Source organism: Sabethes cyaneus, chromosome 2 (genome assembly GCF_943734655.1).
Source record: "Sabethes cyaneus chromosome 2, idSabCyanKW18_F2, whole genome shotgun sequence".
NCBI classification, from domain to species: domain Eukaryota; kingdom Metazoa; phylum Arthropoda; class Insecta; order Diptera; family Culicidae; genus Sabethes; species Sabethes cyaneus.
The window spans coordinates 76,920,099-76,940,521 of record NC_071354.1 but is presented as its reverse complement, the minus strand read 5'-3'; the positions used below and the strand labels follow the sequence as shown (position 1 = coordinate 76,940,521).

Genomic DNA, 20,423 nt, shown 5'->3' with positions numbered 1-20,423 from the left:
GTTTGACAGCAAATTGTTATTGATTTTTCTCGTACACGCTTGAAGCGATGGACGCAAAAATAGCTAAAATTCACCACTACCCGGTGTGCTCATGGAAGAATTTGTGACACTGAGACCGTATTATTTTGGAATAAACAAGTTTACTTTGCTTTTCCCGCGAAAATCTTTCTTTTCTCAGAAAATTCTTATGGTCGTTTTCTGATTTTCTTACATACTACCTGCTTAGAGCGGCAATAGCCTATAGGTTACTCGTCACCGTTCCTGACGGAGCAGCTACACCGATCATTTCAGATTTCTCCGGACATCACTTTTTTGAAAACTTGACAAGCCATAAAATTGTTTGATGAGAATAGCAAAATTTTTTTAGTAATTCTGTAAAATAGTAAAAAAGTTTTTCTTAAAATAACTGTTTGGGAGAAAAGCCGAACAAACTGGCAAAAACTTATTAATCTAGCTCCTGGAAATTACCGGATAATATTATGTATTTTCTTATTATATTCGCTTCAATCAATAGTTAAAATTTTACTATAATTTGACGTCATGCCTTATGCGCCGTCGTAACCAACAAACTCTTCATAAAAATGTCTGCTATATACATACATCTACATCATCTATACATAAAAACTCTTCTGTTTAACTATTCTGGCATCTCTGCGTGGTGAATAACGAAACGTCATATTTTTTGCAATTTGTGCATTTTTTGTGTTTTCCTTTTAGCTTTTTCATTCACCTCTTACCTCAGTTCAACTTTAGTTGTATCGGTTGTACACATATGGTTTTTCCTGGTTTTTCATTGTGATTTTCTCCAGCTAAAATAATATTGAAAATTGCAGCAGCCTACCATCTAAGGACGCAATGTTCTCAATTGTAGATTTTTACGGTAAACAGTCTAATTATAGCTGTGGCTATTGCAAGCAGTCATCTTCCTGCCAATCTCACGGTATGCACAAAATGTTGGAATCTGGCCAGCAATTCTAGTGATTACTCATTCCAGGGATGTGGGCTCATACAATGACTGTAGACGATTATCAGGATTTGATCGATCGTGGCTGGAGACGTTCCGGGTGCTATTGCTATAAGCCCGAAATGAGCAGCACTTGCTGTCCGGCGTACACAATCAAATGCGATGCGATGAACTTTAAGCTGAGTAAATCACACAAAAAGATTATTAAGCGAATGAACAAGTTTCTGAAGGATGGTCAAAGGGACAAAAATAATTCGGGAGTCAGCAGTCATGGGGGTACCTTAGGTGATATAGGGGGCGATTTGGAAATGGGCGATCTTGCCAAGAATCCACGAAATAATTTGAACATTAGCAGTTCAGACGTAGTACCCTGCAATGAAACAGTTTCGGTGCCGAGGCCAGTACCAGTGACAGAAAAACTGACGGACACCAAAAAAGTTTCAAAAAGTAGTACTTTGAATTTATCTAGTAATTCACCAGAAGTTGACACTAGTCCAAAACCGAAAAAGGCAAAGCTCTTAAGGATCGCGAGAAAACGAGAAAAACTTGTACGAAAAGGATTCAGTGTTGATGAAATAGAACGAAACATGCGAGAAGTTAAAGGAAAAAATGTAGAAAAGAGTTTAGAAGATTTTCTGGACGAAGCACCAAAGGAAGACGAGGAAGCGGCTCATAGATTGAAGGTAATAACGACAAATTTGTTTTTCATTAAGAGTCATCCAAATGAAAAGTTTTTTAATTGAGTTTAAATATCTTACAGGTAAAGCTCGTACCATCCAGTGAGGGAGCAGCCGATTTAACGTTTGGTCTCTATTGCTCCTATCAAGCGGCGGTTCATCAGGATTCGCCGTCAAAGCTGAAAATGGATCGCTATAAGCGATTTCTTGTTAAATCTCCGCTCAAGGTGATGGTCACGAACAAATGCTAGTTATAATTGAATTTTTTGTTTCTTTTTCTTTTTCTCGCTATCGGTCCTGGATCCCGTTCTTTAAACAAACAAAATTGATATAAAATTGAAGCTTGTCACTGTTTGCACCGCAAGTGACGAATTTAAGCGAAGTCTTGAGGTTTCGTTTGTCCTATACAAGAAGTACCAAACCGAGGTGCACAACGATCCGCCCCTTATGCTCGAAGACTATACGGACTTTCTGGTCAAGTCACCGCTCAAGGTATGACTAGTCCCCCCCCCCCGCGAAATATTTTTCCTCGTTTGTCTCGGCAAGGAGTTCTGTTTTTTGCTTCAAAATTTTTTTTAACTGAATTTACACAAACTTTGATCGAGTGAATAAAAATTATTTTCTATTTTCAGTTTACAATAGGGCAGAATGCACCGAGTTGCGGACTGGGCTCCTTTCACCAGCAGTACTGGCTAGATGATCGCCTAATTGCTGTTGGAGTCATTGACATATTATCGCACTGCGTCAGTTCTGTGTACTTTTTCTACGATCCGGAATTTCGCTTTCTATCTCTTGGAACCTACGGATCTCTTCGGTAGTTTTGGATTTATTTTAATTTATTCGAGAATAATACTATCTTTATTTTATTGCAGAGAAATTGCGTTCACACGCAAGTTACAGCAACAGTTAGACAGCATTACTAGTTACTATATGGGATTTTATATACACTCGTGTCCGAAGATGCGATATAAAAGCAATCTTAGTCCATCCCATCTGCTTTGTCCAGAGGTTTTTAGCTGGCATGCACTGGATGATTCGATTATTAGAAAGCTAGACGCGAACAAGTACTCCCGTCTTAATGAGGATTCTGAAGCAACCGATCAGGGTGCTGTACAGCAGAATGATCTCGTGAATGTGCTGGTTCTGAATGGTAGTACTTATATGCGATACTCGTCCTATATGGTATAACAGCTTAGCCCGTAGTTTGTGGGTAATGTATCTCAATATTATATACACTAATTTTAGGAAATGGAAAATTTGACGACTCCCGAAGAAATTGTACTTACCTACTCGAAGTTGGTCGGAAAGGCTTGTGCGCTACGAATGTTATTGTACAGAGGATAAAATCTGTTGTACGACATGTATCTTTTTGTATAGTTCATTTATATGTTCAATCTTTAAGAGAGTCTCTAAAGTCGCTTTACCACCTTGTAGTTTGTAGCTACACTAGTTCCTTGATCTTTGCTAATTGAAATACATAATACTATTTCGATTACAATGGTTTTTGTTTTAAGCTTGTCTATGAAAGAAATACGCGAGAAAAATAAGAATTTCTATCAGGGTTTAGGCATGAGGGTATCCTCGTTTAGTAGAGTCACCGTTCATAGAGGTATACTACAGGTATCGTGAGCTTTAGAAGAAATTCGTTATTTGATATACGTTACCCATCGTACTGTAATTAAAACTTACTTATGGTTGCATAAGAATCTGAAGTGTGTCCTTTTAGATAACAAAAATAGATTCTTTTAGATCGTTTAACAAAAATAGGTGCCCTCACCCTAACGTACAGGCTGGTTTATTGGTGTTGCGGAAGCTCGGTAACCTACTTTCTATTTTTCTCAACGCATGAACATTCCAAAGGACTGATACCGGTCATTAATTTTTGTATTTTCTGTCTCAAAGTATTGTACAAGTATTTTTTAATATTCCATTTATTCACATAATCTAATAATTCTAGAATAACTTGATTCTTACGGCTACTGACGTATGGATCATTTAAAATAAATAATTGCTTAGGCTAAGTACACGATATGACGCACAGCTCTAGGCGACACCAGCAATGGAAGCAACTTGCTAATGTCGTTTAATCTCGCTGCATTCGACGCAGTCCATCCCATCATTCGTTATGCCTTCGGATTTCGGCTTAATGCTGTTCCATTCTTGAACCTGACCGGAACCGAATGTAACAAAAGCCACGCCAGTTACGAAGTAGATAACAGCAGTTATTAGAAAAACGTACTTCCATTCGTTGATGGTACTCTGAAATTTAGGAAATAGTGAAACTTTAATATGTTTTCTGGTATGAGGAACTAGATTGAGAATCCATGTCGGCAAAAAGAATGACTACCTGAGGGTAGTAGTATTTGTTGGGGTTGAGAGAGGAGAGAACAGTGGAGAAGCGGATGTGGGTGCTTGGAGATTGATATTATTTCCTCTACAAATACTTTTCAATTTAGGGCCGATGTTTTCAAAAAGTGCCTGGTAAGTTTCATTGTTTGATTTTTATTTAATGGAATCCAGCAAAAGGTATTTTTGCCCCATGACTTTCCTTAACTAAAAAGTCGAGTGCACAGATAACCGCATGCTGCTAAACTCCGACAAATGTGAAATAATTACATTCTCCAGGAATTAAATCCTCTCGTCTTCGACTACATGCTATCAGACTTGCCTTTACGGCGCGAAAACTGTGTCAAGGACTTGGGAATACTGCTTGACTTCAATGCGAAGTGCTGGCATTTATTGCCGACAAGGCCTGCAAGAATCTGGGATTTATCGTGCGGATCGCCAAGAACTTCAACAACATCTACTGTCTCAAAGCTCTCTAATGCGCTCTTGTCCGGCCCAAAAAAAATTGAGTACTGCGCTCCAGTGTGGAGTCCATATTACCAAAATGGAATTAACCGAATCGAATCTGTGTAGCGCAGATTAATACGTTTCCCTCTTTGGAGATTACCTGGAACGACCCCTAACAGCTGCTCTCGAACTTTTGAACACTCGTAGCGATGTGATCAGAGCATTAGCAGTTGCCGATTTGCTGACCTCGAGAGTGGATTACCCTAGTCTACTCGCAAACCTCAACATACATGCTCAAAGTTGCGTCCTACGTAATGGTCCATTTTTATATGTATTGCATCGGCGAATCAACTATAGCACCTTCAGCACAATCACCGGTCTGCAACGCCACTTTAATCGCTTTATAGCTAGCTTCGACGTTAGGCGTGAGGTACTGAAAACTCGATTCCTGGCACTAGCTCGTAGATTCTAGGTTAAGTGTATCAGTAGGGCCAAAAGGCCTGTTGATATTTTTTTTACAAATAAACAAAATAAAATAAACAAATAAACAAACGGTTCCGTGAGGGTGATGTGATCGAATGCTCGTTAATGGCAGCGAAAACCTGAAAAGCTCCCTGGAAGTTTCTGTCTCTTCCACGTTCCGAACTTCAAGCGGCTGTACTTGGTGTGAGTCTAGAAGACACCATATCTACATGATGGTTGAAATACGATCACAAGCGATACAGCCAATACGTAACCTTTAGGGTCAGCGAAATCTTGGAATCGAAAGATGTAGAAGAATGGATGAATGGCGATGGATTCCTGAAGTTTTTGGAGCGTCTTAGTAGAATACGAAACCTAAAAATAAAAAATAAGAAAACTTATCCAATTTAATTCTACTATGTGTATTTTATTCACGACAGATACGTATTTCGCCTACGACTTGCAGGCTTCCTCAGTGTCTGTTTTCGAACTAAAAACTTCGAACTTATTTTTTATTTTTAGGATGGATTCCTACTAAGCTAAACGTAATCGACGAATGAATAAAGTGGGTGCGTGCCCCTGACCTTTCTGAGAATTGCCGTTGGTTCTGCCGTTCACAGTTTTTAAACAAGACAAAGCCATGTGGTTCTTTTGTGGCAGCCTTGCCTTGAAAAAAAAAACGGCAGATGAAGAGCATGATCCGCACCTGCTTGTTCACACAGCCACGGTGGAATCACCAATCTCCCCAATCAAAATATCCCTGAATAGAGTTCCCTTTTACGTTGCACAGCACGATTTCTTAACAATCTGAAACGGGAGCTAGCAGAAGCAGAAATTTATCTTTGCCGTTGAGTACAGTCTTAAGTATATGTCGATGAGATTGCTACATTAGCAATTAGAACAATGCACAGAAAAGACAACGAACAAACATTATCCGCCATAATCCGCTTTTTCGAGATGCTTCCCTGGATGAGAGTAGAATTGTTCGAATCTGAGGGCGAACAAGTTCCTGTAAGTTCATCGAACGTGACTTCCTCGGAATCACGTTACACGTTTGTTCATCATCGACGCACATGGACGGTTCAACCCCACCAAAACCATTTAACAGTCCTGAACAAATTGCTTCAGCGCTTATACATCCCTCGATTAAAAGCAACTTACCAAGCCGTTCGCAAAGATTACCACCACTGTAAGAACTCTCAAGCACAACCGCAACCACCCATGATGGCTGAGTTGCCTTATAGGCTCAACTGACAGCATTCAACCTTCCGTTCCTCCACATGAGGGTAAATTACATTGGTCCGATATTGGTTGCAGTGGCCCGAAGCTCCGATAAACGATGGAGAGTTATCGCTACTTGTATGACCACTTGCGCTATCTATTTGCAAATTGCTCACACACTGACCTCCAACTCCTGCGTTCTAGCGATCCGGAGCATTATGGCTAGAAGGGGCGTTCCGGCCGACATATACAGCTATCGAGATACCAACTTCCAAGCGACCGGCAAGGAACTGCAGACAGTAATCCAACAGTTCGACCATGATAAGCTGGCGAAAGAGTTTACCATTAACTCACACTTGATGGAACTTCAATTGTCCTCTATTGTCACATTTTCCTCTAACCTCTATTGTCACATATGGGAAGTGCGTGGGAGCGGTTGATCCGCAATGTTAAGAAAAACCTGACCGTCAGTTTGTCCGGAAAACCGTACTCGTGCATTATCTGCCATAGCTTTTCGCGTTAACTGTATCGTATGCTGCTCTGAAATCCACGAAAATACGTTGCGTGGGCACGTTGTACTCTCGACATTTCTGGAGGATTTGTCGGAGAGTAAAAATTTGATCCGTAGAAACACGTGCCCCTATAAAGCCCGCCTGATACTGCCTTACGAATTCTCTTGCTATTGTGGATAGACGACGCAACAAAATCTTGGAGAGCACCTTGTATGCGGTGTTGACCAACGTGATGCCAACGTGATAATTACAGCAATCTAGCTGGTCGTTTTTTTTTTGTAGATAGAACGGACTAGACCTACCATCAACTCCTTCGTTAGTTTCTCCTCCTCTCAAATCCTTGAAATTATTCAATGAAGGGCCGTTGCTGGCGTTTCTTGGTCATTTTTGTAGAGTTCTGCCAGGAGCCAGTTCTTTCCAGGGGCTCTATTATTCTTCAGCTGACGCATTTCTCGCCGGATCTTTTCGAGATCGGGAGCCGACACACTGTTGTCGTATGAAGGCACTCATAGGTTAACTTCCGTTGCGTCTCCTTCTGCTATATCGCCATTGAGGTGCTCATCGAAGTATTGCTTCCACCTATCGACCACCTCCCGCTCGTTTGTTATTAGAACCCTCGCTCGTTCCTACACATGTCAGATTTAGGTGTGTAGCTCTTACGAGTTTGGTTCATCTTCTCAAAACTCGCGCGTGTCATTAGCCCAGAATAGTTGTTCCAGCTCCTCACAATCTCTGTCCTCCTTCTGGCGCTTTTTCCTCCTCAGGATCGTGGTCAACTCATTCCGCGCCCGTCGATACTTGGCCAAATTCTCTATCGTGGATATGCTCAGATAGTTTTTCCAAGCTTTTATTTTCCTCTCGCTTGTTGGCATTCCCCGTCAAACCATCATTTCGTGCACTCAAGGTTTCTACATCTAGCACCGCGGTTGTGGCCTCGTTAACGGCCGAGCGTATCATACTCTATCCGTTTTCGAGGGTCGAAGCATCTAGCTCCACAGAGGAAGGCAGAGCTTCATCCAGTACGCGCGCGGTTATTTTCGGCAACTGGTGGGTTGTCTAATTGCCGAATGTTCAATCGAGGCGGGCGGCTTCGTCGTGAGGCATGACCCTAAAGGGTGTCCCACATCAAATTTCATCACGGAAGAAACACTGTAGAGAATTACCTAATGGCCCGATCCTTTTCAAACTTTCACAAAAAAAAAAAAAGAAGAAATATATATATATATATATATATATATATATATATATATATATATATGGGTATATATACCCATTAGTAAACTTTTTGCCTATTTATGTCATTCAACTTCAATACCATAACCGTATGCTCGCACCTTACGCTTAACTTCACTCAAAAAGTTTTGTACAACATCTGGCTGCAGCTTCTTCTGTATGGAAACCCACTTTTTTCATGTCTTCCTCAGATTTGACCTCCTTGGGATGCTTCCGTAGTGCCTTTTTCATAATAGGCCAGTATTTTTCATTGGGCCTTATTTCCGGTTCGTTGGGGAGGGGGGCTTCATGTCCTTGGGCACGAAAGTAACCTCGTTGGTTTCGTACCACTCCTGCACATCCTTTGAATAGTGGCACGAAGATAGATCCGGCCAGAAGATCGTAGGGCCCTCGTATTGCTTCAACAGAGGAAGCAGACGCTTCTTTAGACACTCCTTGAGGTAGATCTGCCCGTTTACAGTCACGAACGGCGCACTCTGTTTGTCACATGAGCAGATCGCTTGATAAATCATGTATTTCTTCGCAAACATTGAAAGTTTCTGCATCCTTATTTCCTCCAGAACCAGAGCCTCCCAGTTGGCCTCGAAGTAAGACGCTGGTCTAATAGGCCAGTCGTCGTATGTTCGAAACTCGGCTGGGAGAGGCTGTTAGAGTCAATAGGATCATAGCAACTGGCCCTGCAATTGACCTGTACTATTGATCTTGCTGACGTTTACCGTACGCACACATCGACGCGCGATTTGTTGTTGCTGTTGTTAGATTTTACATTGAGTTTACACGTTTGTTTTTGTTTTCCCCCAGTTATACCCCGGTAAAAACGCCCGGTACAGTACGCCCGGAAGCTGCCGAAAGTACGCCTTGACGTAAGTCTCATCATCCATGATGAGAGATTTGAGAATTTTCCAGGTGCTTGCGCAAAATAAATTCGCAGCGTTGCTTTTCGGATGACGCCATTTTGTCCAATTTGCGAAAAATTGACCGCGATACAATTACAGTGTAAACACTACACTCTAAACTGCTTCTACTCAAATTTTCAAGAGAAAATACCCAACGGGTAATTTTCTACTAATAATAATAATAATACACCCTTTATTAAAGAAAATCGATTAAAATGCCCAGAATCTCTAAATTTAATCTAGCATTTATCTCAACTAAAAATCCTAGTAGTTTAGCACCGAAGCTCATGAGAACGTGAGAATAAATCACGTGATAAATTTTGCTAACGATATAGGTATTGGTTTTGAGAGCAAATAGCTAAGTCGAGATCGTTTCATAGAAATCATATGCTCGGATACTTCGTGTACGTGACTTTTTCTATACCAAGACAAATTAACATCGTGTGACAGTTTATTGCTGTACCGATAGATAGGTTTTACGATAACATACTTCTATTATCTAAGTTTGTGTTTGGAATTTGCACGTGCAATTTTAATTATTGTACCATCCATCCTTCAAGATTAGTAAACAACGGGCTGTCAATAGGTACATATGGGATATGTCAACAAATCAAATCATCAGATCCATCGCAAGATTTAATTGATCGAGTGATAGTTTGTTATTAAGCCAATCAATTCACTAAAAAAAAAGTACACCAGAAATTTAGTTTGTTTAATTCGTCGGATGATGATAACCGTTATCGGTTTTGATTAGCGTGTAGAAGACTGACTAGGTTGGTGTGTTGCATCGAGCGTTCCATTCCACGAAACAATTAGAGTTTTATAGCAATTAGAATTGCTGTTTAAATGACAATTTTTGATCAATAGAACCTTTATATCATTAAAAAATGTATTGTTATTTGGTTTGCTGTTTTAAAGGATACTTTTATAACCAATACGATCAATAACCGAATAGTAGCCTGTGGGCAGCAACATACGTATATGCTTTTTGCTTATTCTTTCCTTAAAAGTTGTAAATCTAAGCTGTTCACTATCATTTTTATATTTTTTAAATTAAAAATCTTAATGAACATTTCAAACGAAATCATATTTACAACTTGCTAAACCTTAAATCGTATTCTAGGCTAAGTAGTACTATCAGGATATATTTTTTGAATTGCTACAACGTTCAACGACTTTCGTATTGAGCGTAATTATGTATTTCGGTTCACCAATTCTGTCATTTCACCGGGTTCTACACAGTTTCCGTTTTCATTCGGAGTCCGGCCGTTCGTCGAACGTCCGGTTTTCGCTTTGATATCGTTCCAGGGCTGAACTTGGCCAGATCCGAATATAATGAAAATAATGCCGCTTCCGATAAAGATTATTGCGCTAATCAGAAAAACAATTGTCCATTCGTCCATTGTATTCTAAAAATTGAAGCAGAATTAATTTTTCAGCTCATGGTTTCGGTTATTCTATATTACCTTTAAGCACAGATAACAAACATTAAAGCTTGAACACAAATCATGTGGGACTTCAGAAATTGATGTTTAACACACTTGGACTGCTTAACATAAACACAACGAAAACACACGTAAGCGATGTATTAATCTTATTATTATATGAAGCGATCATCAAGTTAGGAAACAATCACGAAACATATGAAAAATTAGATTAAATAATTAAATAATACATATAAAGTCTGTCCGCTTTGCTGTATTTAAAAATAAATTGTATTGTAAGCCCAACTAAATAAATCCTGGGCAGAGAAAATCATCTGTTAGGAAATTAGATATGCACTGTTAAATTTATCAGAGATTAACGCAGATCATTAAATATGTTAGAAAAATATGATCGTAAATTGACATGTTAAACTGAATATTGCAAACTGAATTGCAAATTTTGGTGGAATATGATCCATTCAAATGTATTCATGACGGGAGGAAATATACTTTTTTAGAAACAGTAATTTCAACTTTTTTCTGATTGACGATAAATTTTAAGATTAGGAGAAATTTCCCTCGTTAGCTGTAGTACAAAGCTCGCCATTTACTGATTTTCCACAAAGTACTTACATTTTCCGCAGTACAGTACGCTACCAGCATGGGCGCTATGAAACCTGCCGTGGTGCCTAGAAAACTTAGAAATCCGTAAAGCGAGGCGGCAAAGTTAGGCGCGAGGTCCTGCGCGTTCACCAAATTGGTTATCGTAGCAGATCCATTGAAACCCAAACACAGTACGATGCATCCTACACAGACGAGTGGATCCTGAGCAATGAACGGAAGAACAGCCAAAAGTACTCCCGGTAGGAAATGAGCTAAAATTGAAAGAGCTTCGGTTATTTCACTATCACACTAGTCGAATCAGTTGAGAGATCTTACAGAAGATACAAAATGTTTTCCTCATGGCCGTTCTGCTCATAACTTCCTTCTGTAGGATGACATCACCGATGTACCCGAAGAAGAACCCGGAGAACATTCTCGCTAAATATGGCATGCTGGAAAGGAATCCGGCGTTTGCTAGCTTGAAGCCGAGTACTTCGTTCATAAATTTAGGAGCTTGCGTTATAAAGAAACTCATTCCCCAGATGCAGCCGTAGTGTAACAGCATAAGCGCCAGGAATGGCAGAGAAGTAAAAACTTTTCCGAATGGTGGCCAGGATTTTGATTTTGATATTGTGTTTCCAAGAGCGTCGTCTATTATCTTTTTCTCTTCAGCAGTGATAGAACTGTGTTGATCTGGCGAGTTTTCAATCAATAAAAACCATATGACTGCAATTATTAACAGAAATATTGACGGGAAGTAGAAGGCGTAATTCCAGCCGAATTGCTCGGTCAGTATGCCAGATATTGGCCAGGTGATGACAGTTCCAAAAGTACTTCCGCCGGAAATGCACGCTATTACTTTACCGCGTTCGTTTGGTGGAATCCATCGAGAGATTAGGTTTTGCAAAGCTGGATATACGAGTCCTGCCACGACTCCAACAATGGCTCTGGATGCGATTACATACCAAGGACCGACTTCCGCTAGTGCCGGTGTTGCGGCGGTTGCAATGGCGCTCACCACGAAGGACAATGCGACCACTAACTTGGGCCCGTACCGTTCCGCCATTAAACCGGCTGGAAGTGATGTGACCATAAATCCGTAGAAATATGCTCCTAAAATTCGTGCTTGAGTACCCTGATCCCATTTATAGCGCGGTCCATAATTTTGAACCTCTGGCTGTTTGGTTGTTTGGCTCGTGATATTGCTTGGTAAAATTGGTTCTGTCAAATTAGCTGTAATCACGATAGAGACAAACGATTCATTGGCGTTGGGTGTGGTGATGTTTGTCATACTATCCATCACCGTCGAGTTCATCTTGGGTTGAACCATCGCCAGCAGGTTGATAGACATGTTAACACGCAACATGAACGACGTGGCACATGCAATGAAGATCATCACGGCAACTATTAGGCGCTTGGGAATGCCCCCTGCAAGGGAAGTTATCGTGATATAATAAATGTGTGACTGCAAAGGTTTGATCATGTTATTGATTGTTTATTGTGGTACGGTGATTAAGAAAAAAGTATATATTATTTCATAACAAATTTGTTTTCTGCCGTTTATCCTTTAGGATATCGCTGCCAATGTCAAACGTCAGCACGCGAGAGATCGAAAAAGCAGAATATGATATCAGAAACAACCTTAATCCATATAATAGTGAGAACCTTCCTTACATTGTGCTATCTATATCGTAACCAGAAAAGTGTTTACAAAGCAGATGTGACTTGCGATACAATGAATTTTTTATACTGCTTGTAAGTTGTAACGTTTGCTGAACACGAAACCCTTTGCGAGGTTTTCGAAAACAATATTAACATTGGTGACATGCAAAGATCTAATAATATTTCTTTTGCAGGTAACAAAGTATTTTCACATGTAGGGTTTATTTCTAATTTCCGTCGTAGTAAGTAAAACCACTCCAATTTTCATCATTTATTGGATGGATTTAACGAATACTTCAAAAGTTCTTGTACTGATTTAACTCAAACGCACTTACCTTCCGATCCGTGCACTTTAAATTCGCTAAAAAACGATTATTAAAGCATTTTATTGAAATTACGCAACTGGTTTTATTTCCTAAATTCGTCGTACCGTTTTAAAATCCGTCCATCAAAGTTTTTCATCGTCCGAACTAAAAATTCCAACAATGCTTACAAAATTAGCGCGCATGTATTTGTGTAGGTTATTTTTGCGTTGCGTGAGTTATTTTTTTTTTATGAATTACGGAAATTGAAACGATTAGTCGACTTTTTTTTCTTCGTCGCACAAAAAAACGTAGGAGTTATTTTTGCAAAATCATGTCTCGAAAACCAGTGTTGGGCACAATTTCGCTAAATCGCTACCCATCATGGGCGTTTGCAATAAAGATGACTTTCGAGATCCGAGAAGGTTCCTGGTGAGCAGTGAAACCGGCCGAAAATCATGTCGTTGACCCGTATTTGGACAACAGGGCGTTAGCGACGATTTGCCTAAGCCACGAGAAGAATAATTGCGGCCTGGTTCAGCTAGCAAATATGGCAAAAGAGGCGTGGGACAGCCTGCGGAAAGCGTTCCAGGACAATGGTCAACTGCGAAGGTTTGGTCTGCTGGACCGGCTGACCTCGGTGAACATTAAGGAGTATGGATTGGTAGAAGACTACGTGGACGAGCTGATGACTAGGACCACCAGATTGATTGATTTTACCGGCTGAGAGCCGGGGTGGCTATGGCCATTGTACTCGGTTGCGCGTCTCGACATGCGCGTCTGCAGAGGACTATCGGTCTGATTAGTGTTGTGTACTTCGTCAGCTCGGTGCCGCAGCGTATGTTCTTTGATCGACGCGTCTCATGGAGGGAAAAGTAGGCTCGATTTCCAGCTTGAATGCGGCGTTGAATCTCCTTACTCGTGTTATTGTCGGTGGTGACCAGAGATTCCAAATATACGAATTCATCAACCACTTCCAGTTCATCACCGTCAATAGTCACTGTCCGTGGGAGGCAAACGCTGCTTTCTCTGGAGCCTCTTCCTACCATATATTTGGTTTTCGATGCATTGATTTGTAGGCCTATTCTCTTAGCCTCCGTTTTTGGTCTGGCGTAGATTGCCTTCGCCGTCCCTAGGTTTCTAGTAATGATGTCGAGGTCGTCTGCGAAGTCTAGAAGATGGCTACTCTTGCTGAAGTTCGTTCTTCTCGTTTCGATGCTTGCTCGCCGAATTACACCTTCAACAGCGATATTGAATAACATACAGGACAGTCCATCCTTTTTCCACAACCCTCTGCGCGATTCGAAAGGGCTCGAGAGTGTCCCCGAAATGCGCACGTAACACATCACATGCTCCAGGATAGCCAGGGTAGCGACCAACAGCTTCCGGCATGGAATTGACGGCGGACGTTGTAAAAGCAAAGATTTTGCAGGACGTGGATTGACCGTTAAAGGTCTGTAGTATGGAAGGAACTCTCTACACCAAACAGAAACCACGACACAGCCAACCGAGAGTTGTTGATCTATACCTATAAAAACGGATTTCTATCTGTCTGTCTGTCCGAATGTTCCTTATAGAATCGAAAACTACTTAACCGATCGGCTTGATGAAACACAAATTATAGCGGTTTTTGGGGCCAGGGAAGGTTCTTATGATGGTTAGAGACCCCTCTCCCCACTAAGAGGGGGGGCTCCTATACAAATGAAACACAAATTTCTGCATAACTCAACAACTAATCAAGCAAATGGAACCAAATTTTACATGTGGGTGTTTTTGGAGACAAGAATTTTTTCTATGGTGAATTGAGACCCCTCCCCACTTTAAGAGGGGGGGCTCCTATACAAATGAAATACAAATTTCCTCATAACTCGAGAACTAATCAAGCAAATGGAACCAAATTTAGCATGTGGGTGTTTTTGTAGGCATTTTTTTCTATGGTGAATTGAAACTACTCCCCTCTTTAAGAGGGGAATAATGACCCCTCTCCATTTTAAGAGGAGGGGCTTTGACAAAAACTTTGAAAATGATTTGAAATGGGCTAATAGAGATCAAGACAAAAATACGAGGTTGGTCTGTAAATTGTTTTGTTCAGTCAAAATTGCATCTTCCATAGATCATAGCTGCGCTCAAATTTATTGTATTATATCATATGTGACTAAATTAGACGTTTTTTTTTATTACCATTGGCATTAGTGTTCATTAGATCATTTATGTGTCAGATGACTTATTTATATAAATAAACAATTAGCATGCGAATATGTTCGAGCAGTCCAGCTTGATCGAATCATCATTTGTTTATCGCCGCAGATAATTCGCAGACTATTTGTTGTGATTATTAATATTGGTATGATATAAATTAATACAATGACAATCACATTACATGGACTCTTCGGCTATCTGAATCATTTAAATAGTGAGGGGAATAAATTCAATTCAGATGGGCATTTAGGCGACAACGAGAAAGTTGAACTTGAATGTGACATTCGCAGTATAATTGCAATAAAATTGAATTAAAAGTTAGGCCATCAATATAGTCTTCATCGTCATTATGAGTTGTGCAAAAACTAGAAGATAGAAGTCAGTAGAAGCAATATTTTAAGACGATCCGCGAACATTAATTGGAAACGATTCGTAACATTTATCTAAGCTAAAGTTTTGATTGAAAGTGGAAAATACTTTTTGTTTTTGATTATTCAAATTGACCTATCAACAAGCTGCATTGAATTGGACACTGCTATTGCTTGAATCACCCAAAACTCGAAAATTCCGTTTGCTTATCATCGGCGGAAACTGTTCCACATGGACGTACGAATGTAAATGACGTTTCCTTAGCCCTGTTCGTGACCTGGTAGAACAATTCCAAACCATGCCTGACAACGTTTTCTTTCGGCTGGCATGCGCTAACCGAGGTATTTTATAACTTATCGTATTGCATAGCCAGCGCAAATGCAAACATCTTTCGGACAGATGTGCCTCATAGAAAAACACGCAATTTTCAGCAGTTGGCCATAAAAGCGTTTCCGCGAGGTGCCCCGCGAAGACCCTGCCTATCTATGGCAACGAGTAGTTAATACGTTTTTTCGCGAGTTTTTCTTCAAATCGTTTCAAGCTGGCCGAGAAACAGCATGGTTGTTCCGGAGTATTCTGGCTGGATCGGAGTGTTGGCGTTGACGGTGGTGGCCATTTCTTGGCAAGATCCTGTGGAAGCAAAAGTTCCACAACTTTTCCTATCAGTGAAGGGTGCAAATGTGTCTAGTTGGAATTTGCAGGACGTCTCTAGTGCGTACGTGATAGTGACCGATACGTTGGTTAGTCCAGAGGGACAGCCATTATCTTTGCTGGGTAGAGAATGTGAGTTCATTGGTTAAAATTTGGTTAAAAGTTTATATTGAATATAATTTTTTATAATAAAGTGAACGGAGTGAAATTCAACGGACTGAACAAACTGGGTTCTGGAGTGAAACTGTTGGCGTCGTTTGGTGGAAGTGCTGTTCCGTCGGAACTTTTCTCACATCTTGTGGAGAATGACATGAGAAGAGCCTCGTTTGTACGGAACGTAATCCGCTTCGTGACGAGAAATGAATTTAGTGGTGTTGATATAGCCTGGTTGTATCCTACTGATGCAGACAAGGTTGATTACTATATTACGAAGAACTCCTCAAAAGTTAATATAAGTATTTTTACAGGAAAGTTATATAAAGCTTCTGAACGAAATAAGAATAGCTTGCGATAGGAAAAAGCTAATTTTAACGGTAACAGTTCCCAGCCATCCATCTGTCATTGGGAAAAATTACCCTGCAAGAGCATTGGAAAGTGTAGCTAATTATGTCATACTTTGCACCAATGAATTCAGAAAATTGAAGAAAACGTCGCTGATTGCACCTCTGTACTCTGTAAAGGAAGGATCCGCTAACAGTGTGGTAAGTTACTTAACTTTGAATTGGTTGAATATGTGGTTTAGATCGACCGTACTTGACCTTCTTATTTATTTATTAGGCACGCAATTCGAAAAGTATCAAAAAATAATAATGATGTACCACGTGAAGCAAACTTTTTTTTCAATTCTTTTAGGACTCTCACATCAACGCATGGAAAAGTGCCGGCATTAGTGGTGATAAAATTGTAATGGTGATCCAGACCAGCTCTCTAACGTACAAATTATCTCAGCCAAATGAGTATCGTTTAGGAACGCCAGCGTTGAAGCTGAAAATACGACCATTCTACAAAATTTGCCAGAAACTGTACAGCGGATCGTTGGAGGTGTTTGAAGAAACGGCTCGATGTCCCTATGCATTCCGAGAGAGGAATTGGTATTCTTATGAAAACAGTAAATCCATTCAGGAGAAAGTTGAATACGTGATGAGCCAATCCTTAGCTGGTGTTGCAGTGTTACATTATGACGATGATGATCCTTTCGATTTGTGCGGCGACGGATCACATCCTGTGACCCGAGCTGTCGTGGCATCATTGGCCGCATTACAACGGCCAAGGAAAGCAGCTTCGATTGCTCAGCGAAGTATTCTAGGTTCTGAATCAGAAGCATTTGAGGATTATTCCAATTTGAGGATCATAGATACCGGCATAGCTAGCGAGCAAAGTGAAAATTATATGTTAAATGATGATAACGAAGGGTTTTCTTTCGAGGATTCAGAACCGCAAGTTATACCTCTAATTTCATCCTACGTTGAACCAACATACACGAAGAGACCTTCAAAGTCACTTAGACCGACCATATCTTCTAAGCCAACGAAACCGTCGAGCAAAACATCTCGTAATTGTGGTTATTATCTAGACCCGATCGATGACGATGACGATTTCTTGCCGTTTATCATCGACGCTAGTGACAACATTGAAAGTCCTTCAGTGATTTTATCGAACTCGGATGATGCGTTTGCGTCACTGAGTTGTCCTGCAACTGGTTCCAATGCAAATCATCTATTCTCAGAGACCTCGGGTGGATCGGTTAACTCTGGGCCATTGTTTTCAGAACAAGATCCCATCGTCAACATGAAACCTGTTCCTCCGAGCGCACAGTATGATCCTCTGCGTTCTCGCATAGGTATAATTGCTACAGGTAGCATCGGAAATTCCGTAAATCAGCAACCTGTCCAACAACCACTCACAAACATCATAGCGACGGCCATGATCCAGGATCCAGCTTCGGCTGCTCAGCTTAGTTCCGACATGAATAGCATACCTTTCCTGTTGGGCAACAATAATGGACAAACCGGGTTCGCTGTTTGTCCTTACGATGGAGTCATTCCAGATCCTCGAAACCCTCGGTATTACTACCTGTGTCGGCAAGGGATGTAAGTGTAGATCACTCTACTGTTGTTAACTTAGCCGTAACTGTTGTGTCTATTTTCTAGCCCTCTGAATGACGAAAATCGCTTTGCTTGTGCCAATGGATACGTATTCAATCCAATCTGTCAGAAGTGTACCCCGCTGGTGTAGAAGAAGGATGTTGTCTTTCCCGGGTTAGACTCATAAGGATGTTTACGATTTATTTTAGTAAGCTTAATTTTCTATTCTTTGTTCAGTCAATACCTCATAAAACCTTAATCGCCAGTGATTGACTATCAACGTTGATGATCGTTTGTTTTGTGCTGCAGCCATTATTTAATAAATTGTTGAAATATCGGAATCTAATAAATTTCAATTTTACTAGAGATGTACATAGTACAGTTTGTGCCGTTGGATGACAATCTCAATCAACGATTTGTTTTTCATCGATGTAGGGTTTATTACTTTATTCGTGGTTCAATGTTTACTAATGAAAATTCTGTTTGTCCAAAATAGATAAAATATGGGTTATTATTTTAGTTTGTTTTCATATATTGGCTTAAATTATTAATATTTACTTTTGCGTATTTGTTCGTTAAAAATCAATAAAACAGGACAACCAGTGTAATTCCACACTAACTTCCAAATAACTAAATAACTAACTAAAATATTAATTATGAATTACATGTTGTAAAACTTAAAAATTTAAGAATTAAAAATAGTGGCCATACCTCTTTGAAACTCTGACGAAGGCATCTTTTCACTGCTGTTAAGCATGGATGAGAAGTAGATTTAAATGGCACCAAACTGAAAAGAAAACAGAACAATTATTAACAAGCAATTTACTAACTTCTCTATATTTAAAATTTTCATTATTCACGAACATATTTTCGCTAATTATTCGATGTATAACTTCTGGGGAAGTGCATTACTTCCAAATATTATGCTTAAGAAAATTACATTATTTTTGTGCAAAAAACATAACATAAATATCACCGCTTAATGTGTTCGTCATAATTAAAGAGTCGCCCGATTCATTGCCCGGAATGGAGCAATGAGAAGGGACCAGTGCAATGCTAGGGTAATCAGGAATTTTATTGCGGTTAAAGTACTAACCATATAATATCCTTTAGGAATACGGACAATGCCTTATATTCCTCATTACACGAAGGGCATCAATAGGAATAGCAATACATCCGTGGAGCGAAGGGTTGAATTATATGTAACTAGCTGTCCCGATAAACTTCGTAATGCTACAAATTTAACTTTGTTAAATTCGTGCAAAATCGTGAATCTCGGATGACCTTTGTCACAATCTCGAATTTTGCCAGTTTCTGAGGAGTTCAACCTTAGATGATTAATTTTGGCAGTTACTGAACTATGAAAGCATGAATAGTTTAATATATTAATTACCTCACAGTAAAGCAGAAAACAACTCCCCCATTGCTTTGCCAGATAAAAAAACCTCACGCGGAATGTACCAAAGAGCAGGGCGGCCAGTTCACACAGGTTTCAGCATATTTCGGGTTACCAGTTGTTCAAATTAAAAAGTAACCCCGTTAGTTTGCATGAGGAATCGTTCAAACGAACGGGGGTCCACTGTAGAAAAAAATTTGGCATGTGGGTGTTTTTGGTGACAAGAATTTATTCTATGGTAAATTGAGACCCCTCCCCTCTTTAGAAGGGAAATTATGACTCCTCTCCCCTCTAAGAGGGGGGCTTCTATACAAATGAAATACAAATTTCCTCATAACTCGAGAACTAATCAAGCAAATGGAACCAAATTTGGCATGTGAAGGTTTTCGAGAGCAAGAATATTTTCTATGGTGAATTAGGACCCCTCCCCACTTTAAAAGGGGGCCCCTGTACAAATGAAAAACAAATTTCCTCATAACTCGAGAACTAATGGCTGGCAAAGGGTGAACATGTGCATTCCATAACCTCTGTTCATTAACTCCTATTCCTACCTCCACGAGGTGCCGGCTGGGGTACGCAACTTCGGTTGTCGTATGCTAACAGGAAAGGGGGCACAGTGGCTCCCGCCCACATTAAGATGGCAGCCCCATCAGCGGGATAAGGACCTTAGGTTAACAGCCTACTGTACCAGAACACACAAAAAGTTACCGAAAATGAAAGAAGAAATCTCTCCGGATTATTGGCAACGACCTTTAGCATGAAAACACGGACACGAATCGGAACATGGAATATACTGACCCTTGCCCAGCAGGGCAAGCTGGCTCAACTTGCAAGGGAAGCTAGCCGCCTGAAGCTTGAAATCCTGGGGCTGAGCGAGGTCCGCTGGCCGGGTACTGGCGAACACAGGACAACATCCGGGCAAGTCTTGCTCTACTCTGGCATACGAGGTGAAAGGAGTTGGATTCCTACTGAGCC

At 40.4% G+C, this 20,423-nt stretch overlaps 2 protein-coding genes across 5 annotated transcripts in view; one reads left to right on the top strand and one right to left on the bottom strand.

Annotated features, from left to right (window-relative positions):
• The first annotated feature begins 772 nt into the window (after positions 1-772).
• Positions 773-3,100, top strand: LOC128734030 (arginyl-tRNA--protein transferase 1). 2 transcript variants are annotated; one of them, XM_053827999.1, is made up of 6 exons: positions 773-940; positions 995-1,647; positions 1,984-2,133; positions 2,274-2,455; positions 2,514-2,823; positions 2,887-3,100. In XM_053827999.1, exons 1-6 carry the CDS (start codon positions 856-858, stop codon positions 2,983-2,985), a joined length of 1,479 nt encoding a protein of 492 aa, XP_053683974.1. In that variant the 5' UTR covers positions 773-855; the 3' UTR covers positions 2,986-3,100. The 2 variants fall into 2 exon arrangements, with proteins under 2 accessions (XP_053683974.1, XP_053683975.1); XM_053828000.1 differs by lacking the exon at positions 1,984-2,133 and adding an exon at positions 1,725-1,868.
• Positions 3,101-3,637: 537 nt separating this feature from the next.
• The window catches only part of LOC128734029 (sialin-like), a 37,222-nt gene continuing 20,436 nt past the window's right edge, over positions 3,638-20,423 (bottom strand). For 2 of the 3 annotated variants that reach the window (XM_053827996.1, XM_053827997.1), the window contains exons 2-5: positions 18,764-18,839; positions 11,122-12,213; positions 10,816-11,057; positions 9,851-10,167 (exon numbers count right to left, since the gene is read on the bottom strand). In XM_053827996.1, coding sequence (XP_053683971.1) covers positions 9,952-10,167; positions 10,816-11,057; positions 11,122-12,213; positions 18,764-18,809 — 1,596 coding nt within the window. In that variant the 5' untranslated portion in view covers positions 18,810-18,839 and the 3' untranslated portion in view covers positions 9,851-9,951. Of the gene's footprint in view, positions 3,901-9,850; positions 10,168-10,815; positions 11,058-11,121; positions 12,214-18,763; positions 18,840-20,423 lie in introns of those variants that run through there. The other variant, XM_053827998.1, reaches the window with a different exon arrangement.